Source organism: Ascaphus truei, chromosome 5 (assembly GCF_040206685.1).
Source record: "Ascaphus truei isolate aAscTru1 chromosome 5, aAscTru1.hap1, whole genome shotgun sequence".
NCBI classification, from domain to species: domain Eukaryota; kingdom Metazoa; phylum Chordata; class Amphibia; order Anura; family Ascaphidae; genus Ascaphus; species Ascaphus truei.
Genome location: NC_134487.1, coordinates 302,139,108 through 302,156,249, shown reverse-complemented (window position 1 = coordinate 302,156,249; position 17,142 = coordinate 302,139,108). Strand labels below are relative to the sequence as shown.

The 17,142-nt window shown below is 44.2% G+C and overlaps 1 protein-coding gene across 15 annotated transcripts in view; it reads left to right on the top strand.

Moving 5' to 3' along the window:
- The window catches only part of PDE3A (phosphodiesterase 3A), a 355,481-nt gene that overhangs the window by 221,338 nt on the left and 117,001 nt on the right, over nt 1-17,142 (top strand). For 6 of the 15 annotated variants that reach the window (XM_075602952.1, XM_075602957.1, XM_075602955.1 and 3 more), the window contains one exon: nt 5,188-5,226. The exons of 7 other annotated variants lie outside the window; for them this stretch is intronic. In XM_075602952.1, coding sequence (XP_075459067.1) covers nt 5,188-5,226 — 39 coding nt within the window. Of the gene's footprint in view, nt 1-3,940; nt 4,097-5,187; nt 5,227-17,142 lie in introns of those variants that run through there. 2 more of the 15 variants (XM_075602959.1, XM_075602964.1) reach the window with 2 other exon arrangements.

The window sequence follows — 17,142 nt, the reverse complement described above, 5'->3', positions numbered from 1 at the left end:
TAGCATTTTGCAGGGAGTTTTATTAAACAAAATGTGCAAAACGTTGCCTTGGTTTTTAATTTGGCGAAAAATGGCAACATTTCACCATTTTTACCATGTTTTTCTTTAATTGCATTTAGAAAATGAGATCACATACTCCACGTTGGTCCTATGACACCCCTGCAAAAACTGGGGGTGAACTTTGCCTTATTTTGACAGATTTCATTAAAAAGAAAAAGCTACTTTTACAGAGATGGCAAACTTTAGCCAAACGTTTGCATATCTCTACCTAACATAAACTGAAAGGCTAATGCTTCTTCAGCACGGAAACTTATAAGTAACCAAACTGCTACACTATATAGGCAAATAATTGATTGTGTTGTTACAAAGTCATTGATGGCATTTTTGTATTGATGGTTCAACGCAATGCTTGCTGTTTCTTTTCAAACCAAGATGAGATTGGATATTTGAGATCACATGGGGTGGAAAAAAAAATCTTATTTACAGATTACAGAGATAAAAAAAATTAACATTTTCTTTTAACATTGAGCATATATTAACACATTGTTGACGTGCAAGAACTGTATCTCAACTTTTAAATGAGATATATGATGTATAAGGTGAGTATGTATTAAAACCAGAGCAATGTTGGGTCATAAAACAGGACCAGATTTGGCAAAGACAATGAGTACCTTTGGCTGTTTCCATGGCTTGCACCAAGGCATCTGTAATACATTCCCACCTACAGTGGTTCATGTATGACTAGATATGGCGTAGAACAGGTGTGGGCAGCTCCAGTCCCCGGGGACCACCAGCAGGTCAGGTTTTAAGGATATCCCTGCGTTTTTAGCGTTAAAAACCATGAGTGTCTTCACCTGCTTCTTAAAGGTTACCATGGTAACCATTAGACTGCACTGGGCTGTGAGGAGAGCTCCATTTTAATCTCCCGGACACTTTATATTTCAAACAGAACCTGACCTGTTGGGGGTTCTTGAGGACTGGGGCTGAGAGTCTCCTGGTATAGAAGAAAACAGAATAACGTACACTTAGTTTTTTCCAATCCTGGTGACTGTGAGGAAAAAAATAATCAAGGTAAGATATAAATATTTAACTTTTTACATTTCGGCCTCCGTTTCATTAGGATATTCTGTATACTTAGATTGTAAGCTCTTCGGGGCAGGGATTTCCTTTCCTATTGTCTGATTGTGCTGCACTTATTATATTATATAATTTCCCGTACTGTATGAAGCGCTGAGTACATTTTTGGCGCTATATAAATAGACATACAATTGTAACAGTCCTTGCTCCCTGTATAGTGGATGATACCGTGTGTTATACAGCTCAGTGTTTTATTGGCAAGAGCTGGTTACCTGTAATATATTGTGTGGCAATCCTCTCCAGCTGTAAATGGATTGAGCAATATAAAGAATCCCACCTACCATTGGGATATAGGATTCTGTGACTCTCACTACTAGAGAAGTGTGTGCTTTATAGCTGCATGTTCAAGACAGAGCAGAAAACCTATATCAGTGTATACTGGATAAGGGACACAGGGCCAACCTTATCTGTTTGCACTGTCATATAGTCCAGGAGTTTGCAAACTTGCCCCCCCCCCTGCCTGCTTCCCCCCCCCCCCCCCCGCCTGCTTTCCCCCCCCCTCCCGCCTGCTTTCCCCCCCTGCATGCGCCCCCTCCTTACCTTGTCTTTGGCGTCATTTGATGCTGCATTGCCATGCATTGGGAGAAGAGCGCTGTGCCTCTGCAACTTCCGCGCCCCCCCTGAAAAATGTTGCACCCCGATATAGTCTACTAACCCTTTGAGTTTCATAGAGGAACAGTAGCGGGCCTATTCTCGTAGCTCTGAAGTTGTCAGTGCCAAACCGCGCTGATAAACAGCCAAACTACCCGGATTGTGCGTGCTTTAGAAGCGGAATGACCTGAGTTGGCGCTAACTCCATCCGCGGTCTGATTTATGGGTTTTGCTCTCTCAGCCAATCCTATATTTCAGGCTGTAGATGTAACTCCCAACACCAATCTCGCCACCCCCAAAAATGCGCGTTTTTCTAAGCAGTTTGCATAACGGAGCTACTAGAATAGCAGTTTTAGTGAAACCGCTTCTAAAAAACCCTTATAGACACGGATTGGACACGCAAGAAGAGTTTACAGCATAGCAAAGCAGGCGGCTCCCTAGCCATAGGCGGAGGGGTCTCATGACCAGGGGGGGCTGGCATTCCCCTCGCTGGCCGCCCCCACATCTCCCTCCCCCGCCCAGGGGAGGAGATTCCAGGGGGCCTATGTAAGGCCAGGCTGGCGGGCAGTGCGCCCTCTTTGCCTCTTTGTCACGTTAATCTTGTTTCTCAAACGTTTTGCAAGCCAAGTTATTAAACCCATGGACGTAATATTTGGCCAGTGCCAGCCGTGCGTGGGAAATGGCCACAATCGCTTTGATAAAAAAGCAGACTTGGTTTTCTTGTATGAATTGAAAATATAAAAAAAAAGAGCAAAAAATGTAATACCTATTAGAATAAGTTTACTTTGTATCATTATACTCTGGGAAAAGCCAGTGACATATTGTATTGCTTAACACATCAATCAAACATTATGGCTGTTGCCTCTAGTTATATCCGCACAATAAAGCCATGTAAAAGATTGTGTGCAGAATTGCTGCAGCTTCCTTTGCTTGATGAATACAGCTGTATATAAGCCGAGCTCTGTGACCTTTACAAGAGATTGTAACTAGTGAGGTACCTGATTTTTCTCACTTTCTAATTAATTCACGAACAAACTTGCATGCACAAAAAAAGAACAAATTACGTGTTATATTTAGCAAACTACAATGAGCATTTTGCTGTTATCCTTATCAAATGAAGGTGAATGTTTCTTTAGAACTTATCTCATAATAAAGTTGAGCTGACTGCATGACACATTAGTGTAATACATCTGGCAATGTACACTTCACTAGCATAATCACACAAGTATTTAGTTTTTATCACAATTAGATTGTTAGCTCTTCGGGGCAGGGACTCCTTATCCTAAATGTTACTTTTATGTCTGAAGCACGTATTCCCATTATGTGTTATATGTATTATTTGTTATTGATATGATTGTCACGTGTATGTGAAGCGCTATGTACATTAATGGCGCTATATAAATAAAGATATACATACATACTGAACTACTTAATACCAACTAGATAGCTGGTACTGAACCAGTTGGATGCTGTGCTGTGTGCAGAATAGCCTTGCTTCCTCATGCATTGCTGAAGCGACATGTGATGAATAGAAACAAATAGCCATTGTTTTATTTGATTCACTTAAAATAATTGAGAGGAAGAAAGCATGCGTCCTTTGTTTATATGGCTGAGGTACAGCACTTTACACTACAGTTCCTAAGCAACAGTTATTTTAAGATTAAATGATTCCTGTGCTGTGGAACTACAGTACTTCAGGGGTGGGCAACTCCAGTCTTTTAGGGCCACCAACAGGACAGGTTTTCAGGATATCCCTGCTTCAGCACAGGTGGCTCAATCAGTGGCTCAGACTTAAGCTGGCAACTCCAGTCCTCTTGGGCCACCAACAGGTCAGGTTTTCAGGATATCCCTGTTTCAGCACAGGTGGCTCAATAAGTGGCTCAGTCTTCGACTGGCAACTCCAGTCCTCTAGAACCACCAAAGGTCAGGTTTTCAGGATATCCCTGCTTCAGCACAGGTGGATCAATCAGTGGCTCAGTCAAAGGACCTGAGAACCTGACCTGTTGGTTGCCTTAGAGGACTGGCGTTGGCTGCTCCTGAGGTTATTTGCCCGTGGACTCTGGGCTTTCTCGGCTACTATCCCTCCTCCTTTGTTTTTGTGCTTCTTGTCCTGGGCTCAGGAGGAGGAGATCAGCCGGGGAGGGGAGGGAGGGGGTCAGGGAGTCAGCCAATTACTGCTAGGCAGCTTGTGAAACCGGTGTGAGTTGGGCAGTTTTCCACGTTAGAGAATATGTCCAAGGGAGCAGAAGTAAGACCGGGCGAGTCACTTTAAACCCCTGAGAGGAAAACATTGGGGCAGAAAAGCATGAGTTGGAAATCCATTCGCCGCATGAAGCGCAGAAGGGAGACGTTCCCATCTGCCGATGAGGTATGATTGTCTCACCTTTAACATAACGCTATTATATATTATTTCACAATAGCTATTATTTGGAGTTCGGTTGCTACCTTTTATATAGGACATCAGAGGCATCAAAGGCAATACACGTTTGATTTGGGGTATTTGTTGAGCTTTAGCTAGCTGTATTCTGTACATATTTATCCATTATTGTTCTTGTATTTCTGCAGATTACACTACCATCATGTATACTTTTTTTTCAAATGAAATACACTTTTTATTACACGTCATTTACCTTTTTTTATTTAAAAGACTATTGTGCTGTACACAAGGCATTGATGAATGGTGCCATTTAATTTAAAGTACATAAATCCATGCATGTTTGCATTCTGTGTTTGACAAGTCGTGGATATTATAGACAGAAGATGTGCTCATACCTTATATAAAGACATTATATATACAGCTATATGTAAATGTGTCAAATATATTAATAAGGATATAATGTCATTAAAAAACAACATGGAAAGGGATAAGGAAAGATGCACAAGAAAGTGATACTTTAGTATATGTTTGGTACTGTATTCCTAAAACAAGATACATATGTTCACAGCACGTTGAACAATATCATTTTGCAATACTGTCATTTTAGTTTCATCGAGAGAAATACACACATCTTTCCGCTCTCTAAGAAATATGTTAATTAGCACAATGGTTAACAGATGTTGTACAGTACCCTGGATAACCTCCCCCACCCACCACAAAAAAAATGTTTTGCCATTGGGAACCTCATTCTCCCAATGTTTGGGTTTCCAAGAAATCCCATTTGAAGAATAACTATTTTTTACGTAGCGGGATATATTAATTGGTTGTCGATGCAATTAATCTTCCTCATTCGTCTTTGTCACATCTATCTGATCATCTCTCACTGTAACGGTGTCACTGTGTCTTCCTTTTTCGTTGTTACTTTCTGTGCCTCAGTGATTATATTTCTTCAGTCACTCTGAGACCCCCCTCCCCCCCAGAACAAATAAACAGAGCATGTTTATTCATTCTGTTATCAGTTTGCCACTATTTTTGGAGATCTACCATTTCTATTCCTATGTCTGCTTCTACTTTGTCTCTAGGTCATAACTGCATGGGTGCTGGGTGCAAAAGGCTGCAAAGTAAGTGGATAGCCAATTTGGCAAATATGTTGTAGTTTTGCACATGGATGAACTTTTTCTAAGTGACAATGCAGTGGGAATCTCCATACTTCAACATCTGGCTTCCGCCAGTAGAGAAGAGCCAAAACAAATCTTGGTTATTTCTGCTTACAAAAGTATAGTTTACTGATGCTGTTGTCATATTTATAACACAATTGACATATGGAGAGACTTGTACAGATTTGCATGTGTGCCTGAACTCGTAGATATATGTGATTTATCCGTGACTTTGCTCCATTTCACAATGTAGGGAAACTACGTACTTCATTATGTGCCTTTTCATCTCTACGTTTAGGGTCCTTAAAATGCCAAAAACACATTAGTTGGAACACATTTGAGAATCCTTTCTGGACCTTCAAAAACACGTTAGAACAGAGAATACATCCTTCAGTAAACGTAGCTATATGTTGCATAATTTGCTATATAAATATTTAGTGCAAATAATTTTTCTGTTGTCTATTTTTTGACTCAATATGACAAGTTGAGAATGCCCAATTATTACCCCTCCAACATACATGTATGACGAAGAGATTTGTGAGGTTTCAAAGCTGTGCATGCTATCACTGCATCTATGCTGGTCCATTAAAATGTATCACAATCAACAACTGTCCACTTCTCCCAAACCCAGAGGGGTGCTAGTGTAGGCTCTAAAATAAATGTATGGGACGAACAACTGGTGCTTTTGTATCTATATTGTATCAGTATCCCCCTTACATTGGTATGATAACGAGGCTGAGGATGTACCTGTATATCAGCATAGTTATGCCAGTAATTAAGGTATGCCAGTAATTATGGTATGCCAGTAATTAAGGGATAGCAGTAATTAAGGTATGCTAGTAAATCAACAAGGAAAGGTTAGGACTTCACAAAATTCAGTTTACGACCATACAATGTATGAGGAAACATACTTAGGGTGTGTGATTTGAACAATGCATACGTTGTATTAACATTCATTCCAACTGTCTTTGCAATGCATTATTCAGCAATGAGCATGGAAGCTGAATGAATTCAGTGTATTCACCACTATTGCACCATGATATATGCTCACACTTTCATTTCTGCATTGCTTGGCTCTTCAAATTCATAAAAATAGACACGGACAGTAAACAGCCCGTGGCTTCATTTCCCAATAAAAGTTTATGAGACGCGGTATGTTGGTGCCACAAGAGTTTACCTCTCGCAAGTTGTAATTGATGAAAAGAGTGTCTTTTGGAATGAAAACAAAAAGGAGAGTTTATCAACGTTTTATACCCATTTTGCTCTGAGGTTAAACAATCACCATATTTATTGCCATTTCCCCCCCTTTAAATCAGTGGCTTGTGCATTGGATGAAGATGACATGCTGTTTCATTTACATTCTGCAGCAAGCTCCCTTTTTCACTGCAGGGAGAGGGACGGGTACGGCAGAGCTGAGCCGCGTTATTTTAATCTCGGGGGAGGATAATAACATTGGTTCCTACAATGGGAAGTTACCGGTGCTACTTCCTGCATTCTTAAAGGTATTTAAATGCCCGTCCAATGGGAATCCACCACGTCAGTGGCCCCGTTGGACCCCAGATGTGGCGGACATGTCCCTTCCCCTGGAGGGAGGTCTATAACCCATAGAGTGCTGGAAACCAGGGCTGGGAAGCATGCGGCTCAGCTCCAGAAGACCGCCAGTTCCCAGGCATTAATAAATAAAAACAAGCAGCTGGGACGCGGCTCTAACACATGTTCTACAAGCAAATGCAAGGACAGCAGTTATTTTTCCCACACCAGCACAGGAATGACCTGGTCACCAGCACACAGTACTCTCACATGTGGAACTTGGATTGCATCCATTCTATAATGCAGGGGGGCTCAACTCCAGTCCTCAAGCCCCCCGCCCCCAATGGGTCAGGTTTATCCCTGCTTCAGCACAGGTGGCTCAATCAGAGGCTCATTAGCCACCTTCTGCTGAATGATAACCCAGAGACTTTTGTTTTAATTTTTAATTTTTATTTATATATTTAGCTGTCTTGCCTTCTCTGGGGGCGACATGTCCCCCTGCATGCTCCAGACAAAATGGCTTTGTTACATCAAATGGCGTGCGTTGCCATGACAATGTGATGTCACGGCGCCATGAGATGTTGTCATGGCAATGTGCTGCTGCAGGGGGCCCCTTGTTGTGGCAACATGGCGCCGTGTCATCTTGTTGGCATGGCAATGCGACACCATTTGTGGTCGCTGAGCCATTTTGACGGGAGCATGCAGGAGGAGATGCCGCCCGAGAGGTCAGTGAAGGCTTCCGGGTCATGGCCGCGCTCCTCCCCAGCCATCCTCCTCTGCTGCCCTGCTTTCCTCCCGCCATCCAACTCCTCTGACTGCCGCCCTGTGCCGCTCTGGCGGTCCTCTGTTCTCGTCTCCCTCCGCCGCCCCCAAGTTTGCGCACCTCGCTCGGAGATTTTAAATGTAAACCTGCAGCCCGGAGATTGGTTTAACCCGTAGTCTCCGGGTAGGGGGGGAGACAGAGAGGGGGGGGAGAGAAAGAGGGGGGGGGAGAGAGAGAGAGGGAGAGGAGGGAGAGAGTGGGAATATGAGAGAGGAAGAGAGATGGCTGGTAATGAGAGAGGGGGAAGTGTGAGGAAGAGAGAGGGGAAGGAGAGGGAAGGGAGAGGGGGGAGAGAGAGGGCGGGGAATGAGAGAGTGGGAATATGAGAGGGAGAGAGAGGAGAGGGAGGAGAGAGGAGAGTGGAGAGAGAGGAGAAGGGGGAGAGAGAGAGAGGGGAAGGAGAGGGAAAGGATAGGGAGAGGTAATGAGAGAGGGGGAGAGAGGAGACGGGGAGAGAGGAGATGGGGAGAGAGAGAGGGAGGAGAGAGAGGGGGGAATGAGAGAGAGTGTGAATATGAGAGAAAGAGAGAAGGGGGAGAGGAGAAGGGGAGAGGGGGAATCAGAGGGGGGAATGAGAGAGAGTAGAGGGGGGAGGGAGGAGACGGGGGAGAGAGAGGGAGGGTGGGAGAGAGTGGGGAATGATAGAGAGTGGGGGAATATGAGAGAGGGAGAGGGTGAGAGGAGAAGGGGAGGGGAGAGCAGGGAGAGAGAGTAGAAGGGGAAGAGAGAGAGGGGGGAATGAGATTAGGGGAATATGAGAGAGGGAGAGAGAAAGGAGAGGGGGAGAGAGGAGAAGGGGGAGAGAGAGAGAGGAGGGTGGGAGAGGGGAGAGCGAGAGTGGGGGAATATGAGAGAGGGAGAGAGATAGAGAGGGGGGAGAGAGGGGAGAGAGAGGGGGGAATATGAGAGATGGGGGGGGGAGTAATGAGATAATGAAAGAGGGAGATAGGACGTGATGGGCTGTGTGTGCCCACTGCTGCCCGGAGGATTGAGGGGTCCTGCAGAGCTGCCCGCTGGAGGGTGCCCCCCGAGCTGCCTGTCAGCGAAGCCTCCCTTCCACAGACTACAGCATGCTGCCTTCACAGGCACCTCTAAGGACACCTTCCAGCAGGCCCCCTCACACCTATTGACCAGTAGTTGCTAAGTGGATCCTGTTGGACTTTAACGCTATATATAAGGACAGGTACATGGAAACACAAGGCGCAGGGGGTGTGTCCAGGATCGCGGCTGGTTAGCTGCGAGTGGGCGTTGGGGGAGAAGTGGGATACTTTCTCCGATTAATATTTGATGGGAGCATAAAAACAGCTCTGCGCTGCCTTGTGTGGGGGAAACCAGCCGAAATACGCAGCAGAGATTGCAAAGTGAATATTCTACTGCAGATTTGGGGCCCTATTAAAATAAAAGTTACGTTAAGAAGAACTAGGAGAGCCTGAAAGTAAAGTGTCCCATAAGAGCGCATCAGATTGAGCTCAGTTGTAAAACAGGTCGGTTTAGGGGGATTTTGTCAAAGGGATAAGTAAGTGAGGATATACCATTTAAATGCAAAATTTTATTTGCAACTCCAGGCCTCAGGCCCTTCGCAACAGGTCAGGGTTTCTGGATATCCTAGCTTCAGCACAAGTGACTCGAGAAGTCCCTGCTTCAGCACAGGTGGTTTAATCAGTCCCTGCTCCCGCATCACGCGGGACAATGGAAAGCCGCACCGGATGACATCACGGCTTTCTATTGCCCCGCAGGACGCGGGAGCTTTGAATAGCGAGAGATACCGGCAACCCCTTCGGATGTAAGTGTCTCGGGAAGCAGGGGGTCTCCTGAGCTGAAATTAATGCCGTTCAGCGCAGGAGACCCCCGGCTTCAAAACTATGGGGGTTATGCACAAAGCAGTGATAAGTTTTTTTAAGTGAGATAAATATTTCTCAATATTGCGTGCAGCGCGATTCACGAAGCAGTGATAACACTGCAGTATCGCGCTTAAAAGGCTTTTCATCATCAAACCACAGTCATTGCTAAAAAAAATTGCGCCATAAATTGCGCCAAAAAGCACGTATCTCACTTAAAAACACTTATCACTGCTTTGTGCATAACCCCCTAAAAAATTGCCGGTTTGGATTGCTCCTTATATTTATTAATATAAATACTATATATAGTAAGATGGTTTAGTCAGACTTTCTAATGCAGAGCTTTGTGAGCAGTGCATTACGGTATGGTAAAGAGGATTATTATCCTGTTAAACACTTTCACTGCCGGAGGCTAACATGATGAGTGGGAGTTAGAGAAAGTGGACAAGGGTATTTAGTCTACGTTAAAGCAGCAATCCTGGGTGCCCCTTTAATGTGTCTGTTCTTACCTCAACTGGGGCGTTCATTAGCGGGGAATCAGCCCTTCCCCTGATTACAGGGATATTTGTAGTTTCTACACGCTGGTTTTTACACACAAAACGACAAATATGGCCGAGTAATGGAGCTGTTTCACCGGGCAGGGGGAACCTCCAAATTGCCGTCACGCCTCCGATGACGTGCCACGGTGACGTCAGCACCTCTGGACCGGCAAATACAAATGTGCAATGTTCGCAAAAAAAAGTGATTTTTATACCCTGGAAGTGGCCATGCAGCCATCTTTTGTGCTGGTTGAGACTCTGTATAGCATTGCTATAGGCTTGTTTTAGTCTTCGCCACCTTTGTGAACATTGCACTTTGTATTTTCCGGTCCGGAGGTGCTGACGTCACCATGGCACGTCATCGGAGGCGTGTTGGAGGTTCCCCCTGCCCGGTGAAACAGCTCCGTTACTCGGGGAGTGAGCGAGCAAAGAATTTCTTTTTGGAGGACTTGCTAGCAACCCCCGTGGAGGATCGAGTGCAGAGTGAGATACCCACACAACTACCACAGACGACCGTCACTCCTTCCAGGGGGGATGTCCTTGGCTACCTACTAACCATCCGGCTGATCTGGATCGTGGAGCAGCTGATCACGGTTCCATCCTGGCCAATTGCGGATTTTAAACCCACTGCATTTTCAATCTTTGTTCCTGTACCTTCATCCCTTACCTTGGCACCCAATACATTTATTGCTGACATCCGATACCACGAGAGTCTTTGCGCTTTGTTTCCTTTTACTGTAGATTTGGATGCCCTGTCATCTCATTGTGCTGCAGCAGCAGCTCTACTTTATGGTTTAATTTAATTTATTCATTACACCTATTTATCACTTTATGTACATTAGCCTAATTTTGCACCTTAATATTGGTACACTTTACATTATATTCTTTGGTATTTTTAACAGTTGATTCACTGATATATAATTTTTATACACATTTTGTGCGCTTTTTAATTTTTTTTTATCTATTCCATTTTAGTGCCTGAAGGTAACTTATCACATACCGTAGCATCTCTTAGTAAATATGGTCCTATGTCAGCATATCAGCTGCTTTGTCCTTAGTTTCTTTAAGTCCACATAAGCTTTTCGAAGTTCAAAGAAGTTATTTTGATAGGTCACACTAATGTTTGTGACTATGTAACCTGGGTAAGTGTTCTGAACGGCTGACCCTACAACGGGCTGCTAAATCTACTCAATTCTGCAAAATCTCAACAAATCCATGATGGATTGATGGTTACAGATGTTCGGATTGCTCTAAACAGCTTGAAATAATGTAGTCTTATAAATCAATCAATGGTAGTACCTTAGCTAAAGAAGTACATCTTGGGCAATAAATTAAAGATAATCCATATGTACATTTACTGCAAATGACAAACAGAGATTTACATAGGATTATGTTAACCCATGCGATGCTGGACTCATTGCATTTCAGATGAAGGGGTTAATGGCCCTATAGCAATGAATGAGTTAACAGTAAATAATACATCTTGCAAAGTAACGATTTGCAGTATCGGTCCTCCAGTATATTAACATGTTCACAAAAGGCTTAATACTTCTTTCATTTATTAAGACCCAAATGGTATTATCTTACAAGAACACATCTGTGACATCATCCAGAACTGAATTAATTAAAGCCTGATAGGACGGATATGCGTAAGTGTGTCCTGCTCAGTGTCCAGATTACAGGAGGTTGTGACTCCCATATGCTTTGAAATTACGTTATCTGCTTGTTGTTTACAGAGCAGGTGGGTTTAACTGCTAGTTTTTACTAGTAAAAAGTGCATTTTACACTCATTAGTATTTCATCATTATTTTACTAGATTTATATCAATATTCTTAAAGAAGATTGAAATATCTTCAAAAAAAACAAATGAAAATGTACTTATTGTGTACGCTGTACTTTCAGCCAAACGCCATATACATGAAGGATCCCAGGAACATGTTAAGATGTACGATGTGCCCCAGACCTGACACCAGAGCCCTGAAGCTCCTCACATCAGTAACAAATAACAGGGCTTTTTGCGTTGATTTGGCCCTTTATTTTGTAGTCACTGCAGACGCATCATTTGGGATGTCCGTGCTGGACAGTCGATGTTTGTTGAACATTCCTCCTCATTACTTTTACTGAAAGCTGCGACATTGAGCTAAAGATGCAGTATAAGGTGTCGGATTGTCTAGAGCAGGGGTGCGCAAACTGGATTTTTGTTGGGGGGCGCGGCGGTTGCAGAGGCCCTGCGCGCTTTCCCGAGGCATTGAAATGAAATGCCGGGGGACCGCGCGAGGCCTCTGCTACCTCAACTTACCGGGATTCAGCCGGCTTCTGGACACGTCGCAGTGGGGTCATGTTATGTGACACGTCGCCATGGTAATGAGCGTCAAATGCCGTCGCGGGTCATGTGACATGGCGGGCGCAGCGCAGAAACTTTGCGCACCCCTGGTCTAAAGCAGGGGTGGCCAACTCCAGTCCTCAAGTGCCACCAACAGGTTTGGTTTTAAGGATATCCCTGCTTCAGCACAGGTGACTCAATCAGTCGACTGAGCCACTGATTGAGCCACCTGTGCTGAAACAGGGATATCCTTGAAACCTAGAGAGAGAACATGATAACATTATCTTAGGTTTGCAGCAAAATGGTTACATGTATGGCCAACTGTATTGAAATCATATTATTGTGCTCTCAGGTCAGTACCATGATTTTAGGTTTATCAGCTAAATATCAGCATCATTAGCTGCTGCCGAAAGGAGTCGGCACTGACTGACTATGTTATCCTACAGCAGGTGTGTAATCCTAACACCTGCCAGCCACACAGCAAGAGAACGTCCTGCAATGTCATACCAGCAAAACAGCTGGAGTGAAAAATATACATTTATACAGTAAATGTAGCACAAATCATCTACTAAAGTAATCATGCAATAAACATAGTCCAAATGATTATGCGTAGTAGAGATAATTCAGCTGAGAGGCATAAAGGAATAGATGTAAAATATCAGGATAAACAGAGCGTCTTTTTTCCTGGTAAAAAATGTGATAAATAAATAAGCAGCAATACAGCAGAAAAGGTTAACACTTAAACATGTGGAGGAAGGGATTATTTTATTTGTGGTTTTGAGTCTTCACTGCAAGAAAACAGTGATGCATCTTCATTAACTAAGGGGTGTTACGTGAATGCGGCCTAACTCTTTGCTCCCATGGTACACATACTGTAATTGGGATCAGTTTAATTATGTAATCAGAGTCAGTATAGTTTTTAATATTTACATTGTAAATATCCCATTTATCCGAGGTGCATAATACGTCTTTACCACGGGAAATAAACTGCAATCTTTTCACACCTCCGTTAGCCGGCTGCTACCCTTTTATTTATCCTTTTTTTTTCCTGCTTGTTACCCATACACCGTATTTTACTCAACGGTGCAGTAAGCTTAGTCAGAAATACAGCTCAACCCCCTTATAACGCTGGGCTTGGGATCCAAAGAATCACATCGTACGCATTGTACAATTAAGTATTTAAGATACCAATAATCGTGTTGTAAAGTATTCATAAATATGAAAAGTGGGAGCCACTCTTGCATCGCGTTACAAGCGGATTCTATCTATCTATCTATCTATCTGTCTGTCTGTCTGTCTGTCTGTCTGTTTATCTGTCTATCTATCTATATGTAGCCAGGTCCCCTTACCCTACCTCCGTTGCGGGTGCAGGGGCGACCGGGTCATGAGAGCTCCTCGGCGGGACCTTGAACAGGGCCTTGCCATCTTGATTTATACCGCGTATTCGCAGAACCAATCGCGCATGCGCAGTAGGTGCATCAAGTGTGATGGCCATCTTGCTACACCCCGCGCATGCGCAGGAGACCCTGTAGCGGTGGCCATTACACCTAAAGCTCTGCAAGGGGAACTACAAGCCCCAGCAGCCCCTGGGGCGAAGACCACATGGCGCGCAACAGCCAATTGGGCTGTGAGGATGCCCTGCAGCAAGATAGTTACATTTGGCGCGCTAGGAGAGCCACGCCAGTCAGAAGAGGGAGCTAGATCCAGCAGGTAGTGTCTCAGTGGCTCTGAGACTAGGCCCCGTATATTCCCCCTCAGGCCCCAGCTAGGCCCCAACTCCCAGTAGCTTGTGGTTGCTTCAGGGAAGGCCCCTTAGATAGGGACGCTTCCCCATTTTGCTGTCTTGTGTCAGGGACACAGTGAAGACGCCACACGGTGATCGCAGCCTGTGGTCTGGGACTAGCTGCAAGATACTCTGTATGGTGATATTATCCACGCTGGAATTCAACCCACGTGTAGGTGGACGCTGTCGTGGACAACGACAACGTTGAATTAGAGGGATTCCTTTGTTAATCGGCATTACCCGGGTGCTGGAGCCCCGGGCAGGTACCCAACTAAGTGCGCCAACACTTCACGCGCTATCTCCTACACTTTTGGGTGGGCCCTGACATTGGGGGACAAGGACATCAGAGTATTGGTGTCAAGCACCCTATGTAATTTGGATCACTCATTGGTGGTACTGGGTTGGGCCTATTACACTGTGTGGTACAGGGTACTGCTTCTTGCATGTCCAGTAAAGGTAGTTGTTATATACCTGTGTGTGTGTTATTGGTATTCTTCCTGTAAGGGGCTTATCCCACCACGTTGGGATCCCTTACAGGTGGAGGCGCTGCACCAAAACGAATCAGAATCACCCCAGGCTCCCAGTGGCGGAGACTCAGGCCTCCTCGTTGCCAGACAGGTAATAGCAGCATTGGTAGTTCCTTCCCTGGTACGGGGGAACAATGGCTATATATATATATATATATTATATATATATATATATATATATATATATGTCAACTAAATGACCCTTACTTATGAGAATACAAACATTTACACTGGCGACACACTTTATTGAAGTGTGGCCAGTTCCGCAAGCCGGGAGATTTCCCGGCTTGCAAGTGGCAGCCCCTCGGCGTGCCGCGCGTCTCCGATGCGCGGTCACGCGTCATCGGGTGCCTGCGCCCCCTGCACGCGCGTCCAGGGCTCCCCGAGGGAGCCCTGGTGTCCCGCGATGTGGGGGACGGCGGCAGGGGGTTCCGGGGGACCCGGCGGACCCGGCAGCGGGAGGGAGAGCGCCCCGATCGGAGGGCGCTCTTCCGCTGCTTTGGCGCGCGCCCGGCACCCTCCGGCGTGCGCCAGGATACTGCTGCGGCCGAGAACGGGCAAATGCTCGAATAAACTCGGCCGCAGCAGTAAGTATTTTACTATGTATTCTATATATTTTCTGTCACATTGGATGTAGCATTGGGTATTTTTGTCTTTTGTTGTGTATATATATATATCTATATATATCTATATATATATATATATATATATATATATATATATATATACTGTATAATGTATAGGTATATGTATTGATTTTGTGTGTATATATGTGTGTGTGTATATATATTTTTATATATATATATATATATATATATATATATTCTGTATAATGTATGTATTCTGTATAATGTATGTATATGTATTGATTGTGTGGGGCATACGAACACTCGAAGATTTCGCATTTCTGCTAAGTATATTGTAGATAAGCTTTATAAAGTCTATGAATCCTTTTTGGTAGCGAGGGCGTTAAAACTATATGTTAATAAAGTAAGAATTACATTTACTGCTCTTATATCATCATGTAGAGTACTTTTAGCCTAAGTGGAAATTAGCAATTGACGTAATCCAGGCAAATCTGTTCTCTCTCTTTGCTTGTGCGCTGTTTGCAGAGAATGAATGCTAACGCTGTTCTGTGTCCGGGCTGGGGGAATTGGTTGTAGGTTGCTCTTCAGGACTTCCGTTTCTGCATATGAATGGACCTTAAACTTGAAGTTCATTAATAAAAAAGTGTGCATGTGCAAAGTGTTAGGCCTATCTATCTGATGTGCAAAGTGTTAGGCCTATCTGTCTGATGTGCAAAGTGTTAGGCCTATCTGTCTGATGTGCAAAGTGTTTCATCAAAGGGAATAGTCACTCTTTATTTTAATAGAAATTATGTTCTGTTGCAGCCAACATGCTGCGATAAAGCAATAGGAAATGAACCTCTCTGGTGCTGGAGACTCCTCCATTTATTTACATTTCATTAAATACATTGTATAATTCTATAGTCGTTCTAAAGAATAGATTGCTACTATTAACGTCATCATCCATAAAATGAAAATAAAAGTGTCACTTACTGTACCATGCAGCACGCAATCCAGGGGTCCCCAATCCTCTTGCCTCTCTTGAATTCGGATGGTCCCCAAACGTCAGAGGGCCACAGATCAGCTCAAAGGAACACTCAGGTCTAAGTAAGCTAGAAAAATAAATTAATTTTGGCAGGAATTGCTACTTTAAGAGAACCAGAATTCCACATATAGTAGTTGAATACATTAATTGGGGTTTTAATGAAGGGTAAGTGTGTATTCCCTCACTTTTTGTGTCTAATAGTGTGTATGCCCTCACTTTCTGTGCCTTATAGTGTGTATGCCCTCACTGTCTGTGCCTTATAGTGTGTATGCCCTCACTGTCTGTGCCTTATAGTGTGTATGCCCTCACTTTCTGTGCCTTATAGTGTGTATGCCCTCACTTTCTGTGCCTTATAGTGTGTATGCCCTCACTTTCTGTGCCTTATAGTGTGTATGCCCTCACTTTCTGTGCCATATAGTGTGTATGCCCTCACTTTGTGTGCCTTATAGTGTGTATGCCCTCACTGTCTGTGCCTTATAGTGTGTATGCCCTCACTGTCTGTGCCTTATAGTGTGTATGCCCTCACTTTCTGTGCCTTATAGTGTGTATGCCCTCACTTTCTGTGCCTTATAGTGTGTATGCCCTCACTGTCTGTGCCTTATAGTGTGTATGCCCTCATTTTCTGTGCCTTATAGTGTGTATGCCCTCACTTTCTGTGCCTTATAGTGTGTATGCCCTCACTGTCTGTGCCTTATAGTGTGTATGCCCTCACTTTCTGTGCCTTATAGTGTGTATGCCCTCACTGTCTGTGCCTTATAGTGTGTATGCCCTCACTTTCTGTGCCTTATAGTGTGTATGCCCTCACTTTCTGTGTCTTATAGTGTGTATGCCCTCACTTTCTGTGTCTTATAGTGTGTATGCCCTCACTTTCTGTGCCATATAGTGTGTATGCCCTCACTTTCTGTG